Here is an 18,092-nt window from a genome sequence, read left to right as displayed (position 1 = left end):
TCCTCTTCGTTCAAAACGATGTAGTATTACCCCCACTGTGAAACAGTTCATTTTTATAGAGGCCTTAGAAATATAAAAATATATATATATATACATTTTAGAAAATAAATCAGACTGGATAGCAAGCTACACTCAAGAGAGCGGAGCTAATTTCACCGCACTCATTTAGTGAATATATTTGGCTAATATTTGATAATTTGGGACAAAATTACACCTGGGTCACTGGTGTAATATATGGTGTTATGTCAACATTAGGGCGGGATTGACGTTGATGACTCGCTGAAGGCTTCCCTTGTGAGTTTTGGCTGCCCCCGACTGAAAAATATGCGTGTCTGCATATTTCATCATCCACTGTATGCTACATCTTTTGTGTATATGCTTATGAACAACTTTGTGTGTCCTTCTGCTTCTTTACACGTTTTCTGTAATTTGCTTCTTTTTCTTGTATTGCAGGGTCTGTTTGGGGTTCCTGAATTAAGCTCCCCTGAGGGATTTCACCTAGCTCAAGAAAAAGCCCTCAAAGAAACCGAATTCCTTGTTGAAAGGGCGTGCACAACGCCACCAGGACCACAAACAGTTGGCATATTTGACCAACTTTCCGATGCGTTATGCAGAGTGGCAGACTTGGTAAAAAAAAAATATCACTTTTATATTTCACATGAACTATCTTTTTTACTACTAGGGTGCTTACTTTTCATGTAGTTTTTTTTGCAAATCACTCCACTGCTTATACTAAAATTTTCGTTTTCCCACTTGCAGCATGGCCTGTTCTTCGATTCAAAGAATTTAAGGCAAATAGCAGTTCTTATTCTCATTCGGTCAGCTTAAAACCAAGCATACTCTGTTGCATAAAGTCCCATATTTTAGTACTGATACACAACACGTATTATGGTAGGAATTGGGACATATTTACTGTTGAATTTACCCTTCTACCTTAGTGTGTGAATGATATCGGTTGTTGGAAAGTGCCTCACTCAAGGGTGCAGGAGTGGAGACGCACTGGACTGAGTAGTTGCACTGCAGTGAAAGAGGCTCGGCAGAGAGACTTAAAAGCAGGAAACTATCAAGAGCTTTAGAGGTCTGAAAATCATCCAGAATTCAGCAACCTAGCCTGTCTTGCTGCAACCTCATTCACAAGTACTGATAGGGCCCCCAGAAAGATAGCACAGAATCAGTCTGTCAAGCTCTAAGGGGAAACACAACAAACGCATTGTACAAGGAGTCAAGTAAAAGCAACTTGAAGATATAAGACTGACTGCATGTTTGTGCCATGCTGGGACAAAAATATGGCAAAGTAAATCCTGCTGCTAGTGAGATGGGGAGACAGAAGGGTTTTATGACACAATGTTGTGGTCATTACAATTCGTGTAATTTGCATTCGTGTAATTATGTGAAATGCAAATCCATCCTTTGATGCTGTATTTTACAGTGAAATGCGCTCTCACATCAAGGACACATTTTGCACTAAAAAAGTGAAAAAACAGAATCAACGTAAACAACAGCTGCTCGCGTTCTGTTGTTCCAGTGTTTTCTAGGAAGTTTTTACTTTGATCAGTGCATAATTAACACGACATAGCATAATGGTGCATTTTCCACAATTTTCACATAATGCGAAATTCCAGAAATTATGCAATTCTTCTTACGCAATTAAAATGTCGCCCAGATCAAAAGTAGACGTCTTTAAACAAAGGAAATTGTAAATTGCTCATTGTTGAAGATTGTTAGTGACGCATGACAGGGTAAATATAACTTTTTTCTCCTCATTATATGGACCTTTTAACATCGACCTACAATAATACTCCATGCACGACATCGACAAGCCACTTGAATTTCAAGCTAAGTATATACGTACTATTCCTAACTCCTCTCATACTTACTGGGAGAGATAAATGTTGGTAGAATAAAAAATTGCAGCTATATACTTGCCTTCCAATGACGTGGTAGTTCGATAATATAACCAACTGACAGGAATCCTGGCATTCTCCCTCTCATCTGTTGTTTTACTGTTTTATGACTCTAAATTGTATAAAATGTTGCTCAACTGTGAGTTAATTTGTAGTCCTACAGCACTACTACTGTATTTAGCCTATGATTGCAGGCTGCATAACTTTTCATTGGATTTCAGTTGCTTCCGGAAAAATGGGCTGTATGAGTGTAAGTGGGTGGATAAGGTCTCCAGGAGCCCTGACCTAAAATCAATCATAAGCACGATTATAATGAGAAAGGACACAGTAAAACGAACAAGAGGAGGTTCAAAAGGAAAACAATGTGTACATAAGCCGTGTGTTCATTTTCAAAAGTAAGTTCGGAATCAGTGATGAGGTTTCTGATTGGCCTTCCTCAGTCTCTTCATTCTGTGATGCAATTTGGTATTCTGCAACATGTGTGTATTGTTCAGCACAGAGGGTTGCTATTTTGCCCAAAATTTCCAACTTCTGGACTCCCTAACTTATTCTCTCCTCTTTTTTGGCTGCCGTTGCTTGTGAATAAGCACTCAGTTCGAAATCTGTGCTCCACATTTGTTTAAAAAAACAAAACCTTTTTATCGAGTTATAACACACCACAGTTTAGCACAAAGCCAGCAGTAAAGTAAAACTAAATAGCCACAGTTCACATTGCAGTGCCTCAGAACGAGCCGCTTAGGTTCACCCCACTCAAGTCAAAACATCAAGCATCACCCCATAAAGTCAGTCAAAGGCAGCCCTCAAAGGCTGGACAGGGTTCGAGATGTTTCCCTCTATGCTCGGCCCAATCTTTCCAGACTTTATGATGTTTCTGTGGCCAACCCCTGGCTGGGTATCCTGGACGTTCCAAGCCCATGCAGTAATCCATGCCTCCAGCCCACCCAGCAATGTGTGGGGCTGCGGTACCTTTCCACGCCTTTGCAATGTCACTCTCAGTTATCAGCTGGCCCAACCAGAGAAGCACCCTCTTGCAGCTGTCTCCCCCTATGTCTTCTGTGATGTGTAGAAGGATACATTTTGGGTCCCTAGGGATTTTCCAGCCCAATAAGTTTTCCAGGGTCTCCAATATCCCCTCCCAAAAGTGTGATAAGGCCTGACAGCGCCATAATTTGTGTATCAGGTCTACTGCAGCGTAACCACAGCACAGGCAACTTCCCAAATCAATCCGCCCCATTTTCTGAACAGCCATGCCCTCATGAGGTATGTGCGATGCTGCAGTTTGAGTTTAATCAACTGGAACTTAGAAGCTATTGCCACCTCTCTAGGTGCAGCCACTGCTTCAGTCCAGTCCTCATCCTCCAGGGACCCCAAGCCCTGGATCCACGCATCCCTCGCCGCAACCATGAAAACCAATTGATTGCGCACAACATCTGGTAGAGGACAGATCATTTGTGCTTTTTGATGTCAGCGAGCAGGATCTTTGCCTCTAGGGAAGAGTATTCGGGAATGACCACTTTTTTCAACAAGGATGGCGTTAGTGGGTGTCAGAGCTGAAGGTAACAAATAACTGAGTGCAGTGCATGTGATACTCCATCTGCCGTACCTCAAACGACTTGAGGGACCGATTATGAAGCACATCTCCCGGGGGCGATATAGCGATAGTGACCCACTGGGTGAAACCACTGAGTGCCACGACCTGCAGGAGTCTAGTCCCCTTCATAGCGGAGTTTCCAACGCGAACCTGCCCGCCCATCCCATGGCTTCACTGCGGCCACCTTGATAGACAGTACCACCTGCGTGCAGGAGGGCAGGGAACGCAGGGCTCCTCCACCATTTAGTAAGGGTGAGGGATTGCTTTGGTCCATAACCCATCACTCTACTGCATGCACCGGTTCTTGAAACCCCCCGAACTACCAGTCATTAATCACCAAGAGGTTGGCTGCCATGTAGTATAACAGTAGATCTGGGATTTCTATACCACCGTCAAAGTTAGTCCTACAGCACTTCTCAAGGGGCAATCTGGCCTCCCACCCCCCCTGTAGGAAGGTGGAATCCGACTGCATTGTTACCCTCATTTTTTTTTCTAGTGTTTTTGATGGTTTTTTACTTAGATCCTGCTATCCAGGGTCCCAGCCTATCTATTTCCCTCTCTAAACTGATTACATGTACATTAGGTGCACTCCAGATTGGTTAATGGGTTACCCATGTGAGACCCTAGTATATGGTACCTGATGTCGAAAATCTCGTAATCAGCCTACCAACCGAAGCCGGTGCCTTAACTCTTATCATCCTATACCGCCCCCCCATTTCCATGCCTCTGTTCCCTGCCGCTCTTTGTGAGCAGCTTTCTGCCCTAATGACTTCCTCAGCTCGCGTTGCCATATATGGCGACTTCAATTACTGGTTCAACCATGCTGACGCCGGTCCCCATGCTACCGAATTGTTCGAGGCACTTTCCAGCCTCAACTTGACGCAGCATGTTACCTCCTCTACCCACATTGGGGGTAACATTCTAGACCACATCTGGACACAAGGGGTGTCATTTTCTGGCCCGACCATTTCCCCCTGCGTCTGGTCAGATCACTCACTGATTGAGTCATCTATCCTTATAAAGGGCCTGGTCAGGCCCCCCCCCCTCGGCATGGAGGGTTCGCTCGGAATTGGAAGACTCTCGACTCATCCGTCTTCCTCTCCTTACTCGCTAAGACTCAGCCCCTACTCCCCGACACCCTAGATGTCAACACCATGGACGCCAACATCTCAGATTGGCTCACGACGGCTAGCGACGTATGTGCACCTCTCTCCCGCTTTTCTCGCTCACACCCCAACAAGTCCCACAAATGGTATAACTCCACCCTAAAACTTCAACATCTGGAGCTGCGCCGACTGGAGCGCAGATGGCGGTGCAATTATCTCAGCTCCGATAGGGAAGCATACGTTTCCGCGCGCAAAGCCTACAAAGCTACAATCATCTCTACCAAGACCACTTTCATCTCTAACAGAATTTTAACAGCTCCTAACAGATCCAAGGAGATCTTTAAAGTCCTTGGCGAATTGACATCGGACGCCAGGACACTCCCGAGCTCGCCTCCTTCTTTAGAATCATGCACTGCCTTAAATTCATTCTTCATTGACAAAATTATCGCCATCAAAAATTCCATTCCCCACTCCCTTCCTCCGATAACAGCAGCACCATCTTCCGCCAACACCTCCATTCTTTTTCAGTTCCCCGCGCTCGACTTGGAATCCCTTGCTAAACTGTCCACTCGCGTGAAATCTGGATCCCCCAAGGACTGTTGCCCCCCCTCTGTGTTCCGCGATATCTGTCACACCCTCCCACACTGCATCCTTCCTTTACTCAATTCTTCCCTTAATTCGGGCATAGTCCCCAGCTCATTTAAAGAGGCCGTACTGGTGCCCCTCTTAAAAAAGCCAGGCGCTGATCCAGCGACCCTGGCCAATTATCGTCCCATATCCCTCCTGCCCTTCTTATCTAAAATCCTGGAGGCTCACGTTACGACCTGCCTCTCGCATTTTATTGAGGAGTCCAACTTCCTGGCGCCCAACCAGGCTGGGTTCAGACCAGCCCATTCCACCGAGGCTGTGATCCTCGCCGTGTTGGACAACCTCAGACGCAACGACGACAGAGGGCAACCCCAGGCATTAGTTCTACTCGATCTATCGGCGGCATTCGACACGGTGGACCATAACATCTTAATCCACCGTGTCGAGACCGCCAGAGTCCGTGGGGTTGCTCTGTCCTGGATCAAATCCTTTTTAGAGGAGAGATCCCAGGCAGTCAGTATGGGCCCTTTTCGCGCCACCAGCGTTTCGTCATCCTGTGGGGTCCCTCAAGGATCTTCCTTGTCCCCCTTCCTTTTTAATTTGTACCTCCAACCCCTCCTTCACTCTTTAGGTAAGTGGGATATCACCGTGTTTAACTACGCGGATGATTTACAGATTATTTTTCCCCTCACCTCCCCTGACGCTGTCAATAACTTTCAGACAGCCTTGACACACATCCAGCAGTGGATGAATCAAAACCAACTCAAGCTCAATCCGGGCAAGACTGAGCTCCTCCTCCCTGGGAGAAGCGCCCCTTTTTGGGGCCCTCAGTACTGGCCTATTGAGCTCGGAACACCTCCTTCTCCTGCTGAATGTGTAAAAAGCCTCGGGGTCCTGATCGATTCCGGGCTCTCTCTCAAGGCACAAGTGAGCGCAGTAACATCTGCCTGTATGTTCCAGCTTTACAGGATACGGAAAGTCGCTCACTTCCTGAAGCTTTGCTGCAAGTCCTAATAGCCCTGGTGATGTCTCGGCTGGACTTTTCCAACTCAATTTATTACGGTCTCCCTAAATCTAAGCTGTCCAGGTTACAGATCGTCCAAAACCAGGCTGCTCGGCTTGTCTTCAAGATCCCTAAATGGCAGTCGGCTCAACCTTTACTACGTCAGCTCCACTGGCTACCAGTCAACGAAAGAATCACTTTCAAGGTTCACTGCCTGGTCTTCAAAGCCCTCACTGGTCCCTCCCCTGCTTTCCTTAAGTCCCTAATCACCCCCTACTGTCCTTCTCGCACTCTGAGGTCCACCCACCTCCAGCTCCTAGTCGTCCCCCGCTTCAAATTCTCTAGATCGGGCGGCCGCAGCTTCTCTTGTCTGGCCCCCAAGCTGTGGAACTCCCTCCCACTCTCACTCAAGTCTTCCTGTTCCCTCCTCTCTTTTAGGAAATCCCTAAAAACACTACTTTTCCCTCTCCCTCACTAATTCCCCTCCTTGTTGTTTCTTCCTTTCCCTCCTCCAAATCCGACCAGCGCCAGGAAACTTATGGTGACAGTGCGCTCAAGAAATTCGTTATAACATAACATAACATAACATATTATGCCACCGCTGGGAAACCTTCCAAAATGGCACTACAGGTCTGCTCTTGCAGCCTGGGTAAGGTGGTGTAAGCACTCCTTACTGAGATATAGTATACCCATATCTACCTTCTAAAACAGACACATGTAAACCTATAAGTCACTCCTATGGCAGGCCTTCACAATCCTGAAGGCAGAGTGCTTGGTTTTGTGTGAGAGGGTGCACAAGCATGAGCTGAGCCCCTCTGCAGCTTTTGAAATCCCTTCCTAATAGCTGTTCTGTGATACAGCCATACCATATACTTTTAAGTGCATTGTAATCCTCGCGGTTATTGCTAACTTTGGAATGGCTTTATCAAAACATGTCGTGTTTGTTGTCAAACACCCCCTCCAGCCTCCCCCCCCCCCAGACACTGGTCTAACCGGTAGAAGTTTAAAAGAGCCCCAGCATCACGAAATGGATGCTGCTGCCACAGACACAAGTCTGACCTCCTGCTGCTGGATGCAACTCCGACAGGGGAGGCTTGGACAATAGGTTTCCTGTCCAGGGAAGTGCCAGCACCTCCCCAGACAGGCTTTAGTGTATTGGGGCAGGGTGCGTGCATTCACTGAATGCTTTTTCAGATACTGCCTGGGGCAGGTGTCCCTGTGCATACCCCAGTTCAAACCGGTTGCTGGGGCACTCAGCCCCAGCTCTGGTGCGAAACTGGACAAAGGGGAAGGGGTGTAACCACCCCCTCCCCAGGTCCTCCCATAGGTGGGACCTTAGAGTTAGTCCAACCCCTAAACTTGGTATTAGTATAGGAACTCAGTCCCTAGGACTTTAGATTACCCTGGACGAAACTCTGAAACATAAATCTTGGACCTTCAACATTTTATTTCGACTGGAAGATGGAAGAAATCTCCCTTGGGGTCAAGGAGTGACTCCCCTGTTCAAACAGGCACCAAAGAAGCATCTTGCCGGTCCACATTTTCGAGGCTCCCGCCGGATCCTGAAGAATCTGCGACACATGACACGGACTCCAAACATCTCCGAGGCCAACACGAGTCCCCAGCAAAGCTGAGACCTGTAGCCATCACGAGAGACGTGGGACCGGAACTCCTGGACATCCTGTACATTTGCTAGTGCATCGACTTCCCGAGCTTTCCCGAAGTTGTGCATTCGGCTACTTGTAGTCCAAGCCCTGAGCACTTTTTGCATCAAAGATTGTGGGCCTACACTCCACGAGTGTTCCGTGGGCCCGCTTTTGGCATTTCTGCTCGAGGCTCCTTCGCGATCCCTGGTCCGTTGACTGGTGGGTCCCCTTGGGCTTTCCTGGTTGCTCCAGATATGCCCTGACTCCCCTCCAAAGGGTGAGTCCCTCAGACCTTGCTGGTCTGCACCGAAGCCAATTTTTCCAATCTGCGTGGGTTGCTGTTGCCAAGGCTTGTTGGGTCCAATCCAGATAACAATGCTGCAGCACTTGACATCCTTCATGGGACAGCTCGCATCCATCTCCTGGTCGTCGGCGACGCCTCCTGGACCTCGTGGCTGAAGAGTCAAGCTTCACCTACATCAACTGAAATCACCCGACATCGTCTGGCATCTTCTTGTCCCCTTCCTGGTCTCTGGCTAGTGACCCGGACTCTGTCCCCTCTGCTTTCAGGTTCTTCAGATCTTCGATCCACCCTTGGATCCATCTGGACACTTTTATCCTGGTCGCCTGCAGCACTTCTTTGCAGCTCGCCATTGGAAACGACGACGAAACCCGACACGAAAAGACACCTTTGCACCCAGCTTCCCTGGGTGAGGTAACACGATTACTTCGGTGCTCCCGTGGGTCTTGACTCTCGAAGTGTCCAGTACTGAAAGGGTTTTACCGTAGTCCACTCCTAAGTGTCCATATTCTTTAAAAATCTAACTAACTTTCTCCATAGAAGTCAATGGTGATTCGCGGCTGTGTTTAGACACTGCATGCGTCTCCCTTGGGTCTCTTGCGTCCCTACCTTGGGTGATTCCTGGTTGCCCCAGCGGTTCTACAGTCCCGAGGCCTTGTTTCTACGCTCTACGTGGTTCTTCTACCACTTTCTTAATATATGGTTTGTGAGGCCCCTAGGGCAAAACATATACTGTGCTAATTTATAGTGTGCTATTTAAGTTCTTGTATTGTACATTTGCCTCTAGCCTCATAAAGAGACTAGAGGGTGTGTTTAGAATAAATACATATATTTTATATATATATACCTGGTGTGGTGCTTTTTTCATTTGTTCATTCATGAGGTTATAGACTGGTAAAACAAGCTGCTTTATATTCCTTCAAGACTTAGCCTGAAGACTGCTCTCCACAGCTACCACTAGGATAGCTTTCTATAAAGGTTGTCTTAAACCTACCATCAATAAGGGTCTTTTGGAGTGGTGCAAGGTGCCCACTAGAATAGTGGACAGCCTATGCCAGGCCAACTTCTCACACCCCTCGCCCCACAAAAGATCTCGTATCAATGCATTGGCTCCAGTGAGGAATCAACACCCAATTAAGAAGGGGTGATTCTGGGGCCAGTATAAAAGCCACTGGAGGGAAACCATCTTGAATATGGCAAAGCGTCTGAGTAAGGACAGCTGGACAGAAAACCAGACCTTCACATCTTTTGCCAGGGCTACCAGTTGAGATTGGAGGTTGTAAGGTCGTAAGCCCAAGCCCTGTTTTCCTTAACAAATACCCCTAGGAATTTGAAACCTTAGGGGAGCACTTGTAAGTCCTATGCCCATGGCATTACCGTTGCACACTGGGCGATGAGGTAAATGGATTACTTGGCCCTGTTCACGTGTATGCCGGAGTAGGCACCACAATGTCTGCTGCCTGAAGGTCCTTGAGCAGCTTGCCTCTCGTCAGGGATTTACTAAAGGTATGCAGCAAAAGCTTACCTGCCTGAGGCCATATGAATCTCCAAGACTCTGCCGGGAAGCTGTTGGCTCTGGCTCCCTACCAGCCTGAAGCTCTGCGAGGGCCGTCCTCCACTTCCACAGGTGACCTCTGCCTCCAAATAGTCACAGTCTACCTGGGACAGGCAAGTCCCCAGCAAATCCCCCACGAATTGGTGCAGGTCGGCCTGAGGGTTTAAAGGATCAGGACCATAGAGCCTCTGCTAGTACCCAATAAAGACCTCCGAAATGGTCTTGCTGCCCGTTTCGTGTGAACTGTCGTCTGACTCGATGTAGGCTTTAGGAGCACCAGTAGTGTGAGCGGTGCACAACTAGTACAGCGTTTCGCTTGTCTTGTCCCCCATTAGTAGACACAGCTGCACATAACCATCCATGCCTCTTGCATAAGTTCCTGCCAAAGCAATGTTTGAGCGTGTGGGGAGTCAGGCAGGATTGTGTCCTCCTCCATAGCTATGTGGCGCTGTTCAAGCTCAAAGACCCAAGACTCGAGGTGCCCCACCGTTTGCTGGGATCTACCCGTTTCCCTGTATTATAGCTGATAATTTCACCACACTGGGTGACCCTGAGGGCTTCTCGGAGAACGCCCGGGGAGACTACTGACCCGCAGTTTTCTTTCAGGAATCGCTTACTCATATGTCCTTGCTATGGAGGCTCCAGCGCTTCATATGCCACCTCGCCACAGGCCGTCTCTGCCCCCAGGCAAAGTCCAGCAGTATCTGCGAGTGGCCCGGCAGTCCTCTCGCCAGTATTTGGACAGTGAGTACACAGTGGCTGTCCCACCTGGGAAAGAGAATGTAGTCAAGATGGGAGAAGGACCTATGCGCTCCGGAATAAAAGGTGTAGAAGCGTGCCTCTGGGTGGTGCGCTCTCTACACGTGGAAATGGGACACGTTATGTAGGAAAGTGGAGAGGAGTTTCGGGCCTGCCCCCACCGTGTTTGAGGCAAAAGAGTGATTCGGACCAGCGTTACTAATCCCATTAAGCCCCCACCACCCCACCCTCCGAATCCACAGGCCTCTGGGATCTCCGTAATGAGGCAGCTCAGTGTCCCCACGAACCTGGAGGTGAGATACGGGGAGCATAAGCACAAACGAGAAATTGGAGAACTCTGTAGTGTGCCAGTTGCTGCCACAAAGCATCCCAGGGTGGCATGCCACACCTTGGACACCAAGAGAAGAATACTCCTACAGATCAGGATGGCAACCCCCCTCGAGCACCAGTGGAACACCTGCGAGTACCCCCTGTGAGCTAGAAAGGGGCAGAGTGATTTCCCATAAGATGCATCTCCTGGAGCATTGAGATATTGAGGTTAAATGTGTGGGCTATCTTCAAGACGGCCCCTCTCTTAAACTTGTCTAACATGCCATAAACATTCCACAAGAGGACGCTGAGCCTCTTCAGAAGAGTATGTTTCTGTGAGTCAGTTCAGTCATTTGCCCGAGGTAAGAGCAGCTCAAGTGACGATGCATGTGTTCTAAGTGCGTGTCAACTGTGTGACTTCTGAGTGAATGTGTCTAGACGTACCAATGCTGGGTCGAAACAGAACCCTTCCTCACCACTTACCCCTCCACTTGCCCAACTCCCACCCCATACTTCCCCAACTAGAAGTACCTGCTGCATCCAGGAACAGTAGCCAACTGGGCTAGCCTGAGATGTGTATCTTTTCTGGTGTGCAAACCCCCATCCAAATCACCCTGCAACACCCCTTAACCAACCCAAAATACCACAAAACCTTTAAAATAAAACTGTTCAGGGCTTGGATTACCAGCTATCCCGAGCCACACCACACCTTCCCAACAACATGTAAATGCACTTGCCAAGTCTATGCAAAACCACTTACGATGAGAGTTCCTATGAGGGCAGTAGCAAGCCAGAGTCCGTTGCTTTCTGCAAAAGTGTCATATCTGCTGCTCTGGGCACTACCCTCGCAGGAGACACCTCCAACTCCAGAAAGCAAGCCTGGTGCTCGTGACGACGAGTCCAGCGCCGAGGAGCTGCGTGTCAGTCAACTGAAGGGTTCACCCCTTCTCCCACTCTTCCAACCCCCTCTCCCTTCCCTCAGCAAGATGGAGCCACCATTATGTAGGTTGGGTCGCTCCTCCATCTAGTCCCAGACCACTTCCGGCATATTGAAAAACAAGGTCTTATCTTGGAATATAACTTTCAAGTGGGCCGGCGTATTGATAAACAAGGTCTTATTTTGGAGTATAACTTTCAAGTGGGCCAGGAATAGGAGCATGTATTGGATGTTCGAGGCTCCAAGATTTTGTTTTACTTCCTAGAAGGACCTTTTCTTTTGTTAAACCATCAGAGTTTATCCTGGGAAGATCATTACTGGGAAGGATTGGAACACCAATGACCGAGTCCTACGTGCCGCCCAGAAGACGATGTCTCAATTCGCTTAATTAAGTACCCGGGCTATGAAGAGGCGCCCACCAAAGGTTTTGTAGTTAGAGTTCTGTGGGCCCTTCTACGATGAAGCAGGCTGAGACCTCTCAGGGCTCACCCACCTCCTAAGCCAGTCAGAGATGAGCGAGGTCGGCGTGGTTCCTTCCACACCCTCTAGGATGCCCACAACCCGCAAGTTATTGTGTCACGATCGACCTTCGGTATCCCCCACCTGGGCCTCCAGAATACTGACTTAGTGTGGTAGGGAGGAGAGTTAGTATTAAAACGACTTGATTGTATCATCAGTTTCAGAGACTTTGCCCTCCACCTCCATGACCCTGTCCACTGTATTCCGTAGGTCTTGTTGAATCAGGGACAGGTCTACTTTCAGTTCCCCAATTTTTCCTTGAGGTCTTGGATCGCCTGCAGAATAGAAGACTTCTGCAGCCCCACTGAGCATGTGTCTCCTCTATCCGCTGCACCAATATCCTCCGCCAGCGCTGCCTGTTTTGTGTACTTGCCAATTTTCTGTTCCACTGTGGGGATGGAGGGCTTGTTTCACGCCATGATGGGGGCGCCAGAAAGAGTGGGGGGATGATAGTCCAGCACCAGGGGGCAAGAATTGCAGCCCACACCCGCACTGCTGGGATGGTATTTCCCCATCAGGGGATACCAGTGAACCACCCGGCACCCCTCTCTACACGGCCATCTCCTCACCAGCCCACGTCCACTCAGGACCTCCCCTTCACCATCGGGATCGCAGCAGGGGCAGCTGTGTGGAGCCTGCCACAGATCGTAACCTCCTCAGGATGTAGCCAGGTGGACAACTATTACACCTTCATCTCCCTCCTGGCTTACGCCACCAAGTTTGGTCTCCTCAGGGGTCGGACCATGGGCGCCATGCAGCTCAGTAGTGCCATCAAACGGGGCTGGCTTTGTGGGGCAACTTGTCCTCCAAGACGTTTGGGGGCGAGGAGCACTGCGGTATGGGCCTGCCAGAGTTGCTCGCAAGGGCATCCAGGGATCACCGCACCTCTTCCATGGTGGCTGTGATGGAAGCGGCAAACAGTGGCCAAAGCAGAGCCCCTCGCCTATCCCCCGAGGAGGACGCCTATGCCTGGTGGCCGGCCGGTGCTCCTGCGGATGAGCCTCTGCCTCTGGGTATCAGGCCAGAGGTCGTGGGGGCCCACTCCAGTGTGGGTCTGCATCACGGTTACAGCCTTTGGGGGCGCAGGCCGTGGCGAAGAGGGCCTGGCATCCAGCAGCATAGGAGCTGGTGCAATATTGGGCCCACCGCCTTTGCTCCCAGGGAAACCTCATCACCCCAGATGATGCCACCGCTGAAAGTGGTGTAGCGGCTTAGTCCCAACCTCCAGGTAGCCAGGCAATCTTCTCTGGTAGCAGCTTCGGCGAGTGTGGCTCATCTTGCTGCACACCTGGCGGCCCACCCGGCCATCAGTCGGCATCTCCTGCCACCTCCATTTGCGGTCCGTGCCAGGTCTAAGCAGCAACGGGCAGTTGCCTCTTTAATGCCATAGACAACGGATCGACCTGGGCTGGATCTCCTCGGGGATTGGCGGCTAAGGTGAGATCATTTGCATGGTATGGCAGAGATCTCTTACAGAGCATCCCCAATTGCCGTACTTCCAGTGTGATTTGGTTCTCAAGAATAATGTTATGGCAGCAACTTTTGTCTCTCTCACCCATACCTTAGCGAGCTGGTTGCCCAACCACCCCAACGGCATAGGTCTATGCCCTGGATTAATTATCCTGTTTGGCATTCATACATTAACATTCTGCTCCTATGAACCAAAGGGGTTAATTTGTCCATCAGGTGGGCCATAGGCAGTGAGAGGAGGCAAACCTGAATAGTGATATGATCAAAATCCACATCAGCCTGTCCCTTTTAGTGTCTCTAGCCTCCGACCAGCACCTGGGCTGGGTCTGCTGCCAAGCAGATTGTCCTGTACAAACTGTAAGGAGACTATTGGCCGAAGGCTGAAATCAAATGTACCAATATGGCCTCACTACAGAGACATGGACTGGGCTATTGCGGGGTCAGAAATGACCCTGTTAGTGCTTATACTGACAACACGAGCTGCATCACAGGCTGGGAGGTCTCTTTTCCATGCAGATTGATTTGCCTGAGGCCATATCTTCTAGACTCTAGTGTATACAGAGACTTGTATGCTCAGTGTGTCTGCATCCAGCTCTAACTCTACTTTAGTTGAGTAGCAGGTTGAATTTTGAGCACTAGTGATGCCTGCATGTGTCAAGTTGTGCCAGCATGATGGTGACATGTTCTCTTTGGACTTGAACTGCAACATGTACTGTGATGTTGGGCCATGGCTTTGGAACCATTTCAACTTCGCTCTCGACCTCTGCTTGTTGAAATTTGTCACTGACTACTTCTGTGATTGTATCCAGCAAACACCTGATCCTAGCCTCCTGAATGAATAACTGAAGATGAGATGATTGTTAGATCTGACAAGGCTATGATCATAGTAAGGCTTTGGACTGGCGTTCTCATCAGTCATCTTATGTGCTATGCTGGGCTGCATCGTGTTGTTCATCGTACCCTGCCATCAGAATTACTATGCTAACCTCCGACTTGCTACATTGTCTGCAGAGTCTATGCCTGGGAGTACCTGGTTCCAAGCACTCAGTTCCTTTGGACCTTGTGACCGGATCACAGGTGTTCCAGTGGGCCTGGAGACACAGCCAAGTAAGTAAGGAGGCCAGTCATGCTGCCATTGGCCATAACTGAGCGTGCAGCACTTTACCGCTAGCAGTGTGTGACCTCCCCTCCTTTTTAGACATTACCTTTTTTCTTCTTTTTTTCCACTTCCAGAGTGCTAATAAGTCCCGACCCTCCGGCAGTAGTCCAGGGAGTTTTGTCCTCTGTAGACAGGAGTAAGCATCCTACTTGTAGATAATTTGCACATTTATTTTACACATGTAGGTACTAGCACCTGTAGCGCATATACCAAACCGGCAATTGCCACGTTCCGTCACAAGCGCCTACACCCCCGCCTTATTTGCTCACACGTCTAGGCACCAGGCGCTAACCCACCCATGTGCGTGGTTGACAATTTTGCGTTTTTAACTTTGTGTCTCTTGTTTGTCCTTTATTCCTTTACAGGTACAAACTGATAGGAAATACCTCTTTCATATATCAGCACCTTAGCGCGTGCTTCACATACAGGGCAGTGATAATCACTTAGATCCCTGTAACACCCTCACCTATAGGTCCTGAAGAAAGCCAGTTTAATAAAAATGCCTGGCTGAAACTAGTCGACCACACTGGACGTGGGAGACCATAAGTCAACCCCTACACGTCCCAAGCTTTTGTTTTTAACCTCTGCCTGGGGCCCACCAATAAAGGAACTGCTAGGGACCCCAAGGACAGAATTTTAAAATCTCACGCAACACACCTGCACAGCACACTCGCCTTCCAAAAAACCTGCTCCGCAGGAATCTGGCGTCGCAGCACACTCGGTGCCCCGGGTGGGGCTCGATGATGAAGCATGCCACCAACTAGGTTGGTGGGTGAGGGCCTTCATACTAAACCAAATAGTTTCCCATGTAGACACATAGCACATAGACATAGCTAGTTCTCTTTGATTAACCACTATATCCCAGGGGAAACAAACTAGCTACTTTAGTTCCTCTCTCTCTCCTTGATTAACAGAGTACCTGGTTTGTGGCATCAAGGATTTGTAGCCTGACGCACCTTCAGAATCTACTTGACTGTGCATTACATTATGTACATGGATTTCAAAGAGCTCACACCCTTATCTGATACCTTGTGTCCTCTGGCCTCATTTATGACCAAACTGGCTAATATCTACTTCCTTTCTTTGTAGGCCATTTTTCGTCTTGAAGGTAATCTGTGCTAGTCACAGTGCCCACTGATTGCATTTCAGTGCCGAAGTGGCTGGAGTTACACTTGGCACCATCATGAAGAAAATCATGGCGACTCTGGAAACAGCATGACTTCAACAGCCTGACTGGAGATGAGGTTTAGCTGCACTGATATGTTGTATCTGCATTCCTCTGAAAACAGATTGGATGAAGTTGAAGATCATTTACACACAATGCCAGAATAGAGCCTGGATCTATCACATTTTCCTAAGCCTAATGTAGAGTTAGAGGAAACATGTAGGCACAAGAATATCAGACTTTTGGGAATTCTTGAGACTGCTTAGCAGAAAGACAGGCTGGGCTTTCTGTTAGACATAGTTTCATGCCTGCTAGAGATCACACTCTCTTCACTGTTAGAATGTCAAAGCGCCCACAGGATCTGTCTTGTATTGCAAACAAGACCTCACCAAAGCCCATTATTTCCTGAGACACCTGCAGTGGAGACCAATAAAAAGGTCTTTTCAAGTCAAAAAAGGCAGGCAATCCACACATCTGTAAAATTTCTAGCTGCATGCCCTTACCTTACAGAATGGGTCCTAAATTGAGGCCTTTTCAAATCTTCCTTGATGAATATTACTATGAATGGCAAAACTGTAAAATTCTTTTACACTGGAGAACAGGAAAGTTTCCTGGTTTTTGTGGATCCTACTGATTTGGAATGGTCAACAGATTTTAAGAACCGAGACCAAGAGAATTACCAGGGTCCACTAGCAAACTACATTGAGCAGGACTTAAAGAAGTAACGTAAATATGGTAGGAAGTAGTGAACAGCCAGAAGCTGACCGACAGTCCCACTCTGTCACACCCACATTTGCGCCTTTCATTGTCCTCGGATAACTACTGCTGTCTCTCAGGCAACAGCCACCCAATTACTGTGAAGATGAACACCTCACACAGGTTTTCCTACTCTGGCAAACACACCAAAAACCCGCCATGTAGATACTCCTGCTGTTCTTGACCTTCATGCACAACGTTTATGTGAAAGGTGGGTTGCAAACTCCTTTGCCTAAATTCCATGTCCAACTTGGCACGAGCGGCAAGTTGTGATTTTGGCTCTGCTCATTGTTTGGCTTTGGATCGCTCTGACTTCCCAAATGATATCTATTGACCCGCTTTCCTGATTTCTCAGCTCTGATTATGAAACTGTCATTGATATGTTTTCTTTGTATGGGGTCCCCCTATTTCTTCTGTTAGTTTGCTTTGATTGGTTGTCTCCAGTCTATGAATTTTTGCTGCCCCGAGGAAGGCTCCAGGCATTCAGCTGCTGGGGTTGAAACGTCATTAACAAGTTTAGTACCAAATAGTACTGAAAATTGTGCAATTGCATGTTCAAGACTGTCTCATCTGGTTGAGTATCAGTAGTTAGGAGTTTGTTAAACCATGTACATTCATTGTATTTGTTGCCCAACTAAACTATGTACTTGCAGTCTACATCTGAAACCATTTTCCCTATTTGAACAGGGGTGTGGATTTTTTTTTTGACAATCAATTTCAATATTTTGAAATGCAAACAAAGTGACAGCACATACATTACGAAGTAATGCGAAGTCCGCCTACAAAGGGCATTATAAACTACAGTCGTAGTAATAATATTCAGGCGAGCCCTCGAAACTGAAGGGCAATATATGGATACATGAGAATGTAAGTGGAATAGGTTTAATACAATAGATTTAGCCATTTGCCCCAGACCCTGTGAAATTTCGCTGGGCATCCACGTACCTCGGATAGGGGTTTCTCCTGAGCAGCGCACCAATCTATACCTCAACGCAATTTTCGTAGGCTAGGGGATTGACCTGTGCCCAGGCCGCCGCAATATCAGGTTTGGCCACCGTGACTGCCGTCCCAAGAAATAGCATATCTGCCCTAGAACCATCCAAGCTGTCTAACGCTCCAAGGAGGAGACATAGGGGATCATGGGGGAACCTCCAGCCCAAGGTCTGTGTATGTTTAGATTCCACCAAGGACCAGAACGGGGTGAGATTAGGGCACAACCATACCATATGATAGAAGTATGCCGGCGCTTGGCCACAACGTGTGCTGTCTGGGGAGGGGCGCAGCTACGCTTTATGTAGACGTGCTGGGGTGAGATATGCCGTAT

At 48.4% G+C, this 18,092-nt stretch overlaps 1 protein-coding gene across 1 annotated transcript in view; it reads left to right on the top strand.

Moving 5' to 3' along the window:
* The window catches only part of MIPEP (mitochondrial intermediate peptidase), a 574,688-nt gene that overhangs the window by 17,337 nt on the left and 539,259 nt on the right, over nucleotides 1-18,092 (top strand). The window contains exon 2 of the mRNA XM_078657099.1: nucleotides 454-627. Coding sequence (XP_078513225.1) covers nucleotides 454-627 — 174 coding nt within the window. The remainder of the gene's footprint in view (nucleotides 1-453; nucleotides 628-18,092) is intronic.

This window comes from Lissotriton helveticus, chromosome 8 (genome assembly GCF_964261635.1).
Source record: "Lissotriton helveticus chromosome 8, aLisHel1.1, whole genome shotgun sequence".
Taxonomy (NCBI): domain Eukaryota; kingdom Metazoa; phylum Chordata; class Amphibia; order Caudata; family Salamandridae; genus Lissotriton; species Lissotriton helveticus.
Note: the sequence above shows the minus strand (reverse complement) of the source record. Positions and strands in the feature narration are given on the sequence as shown.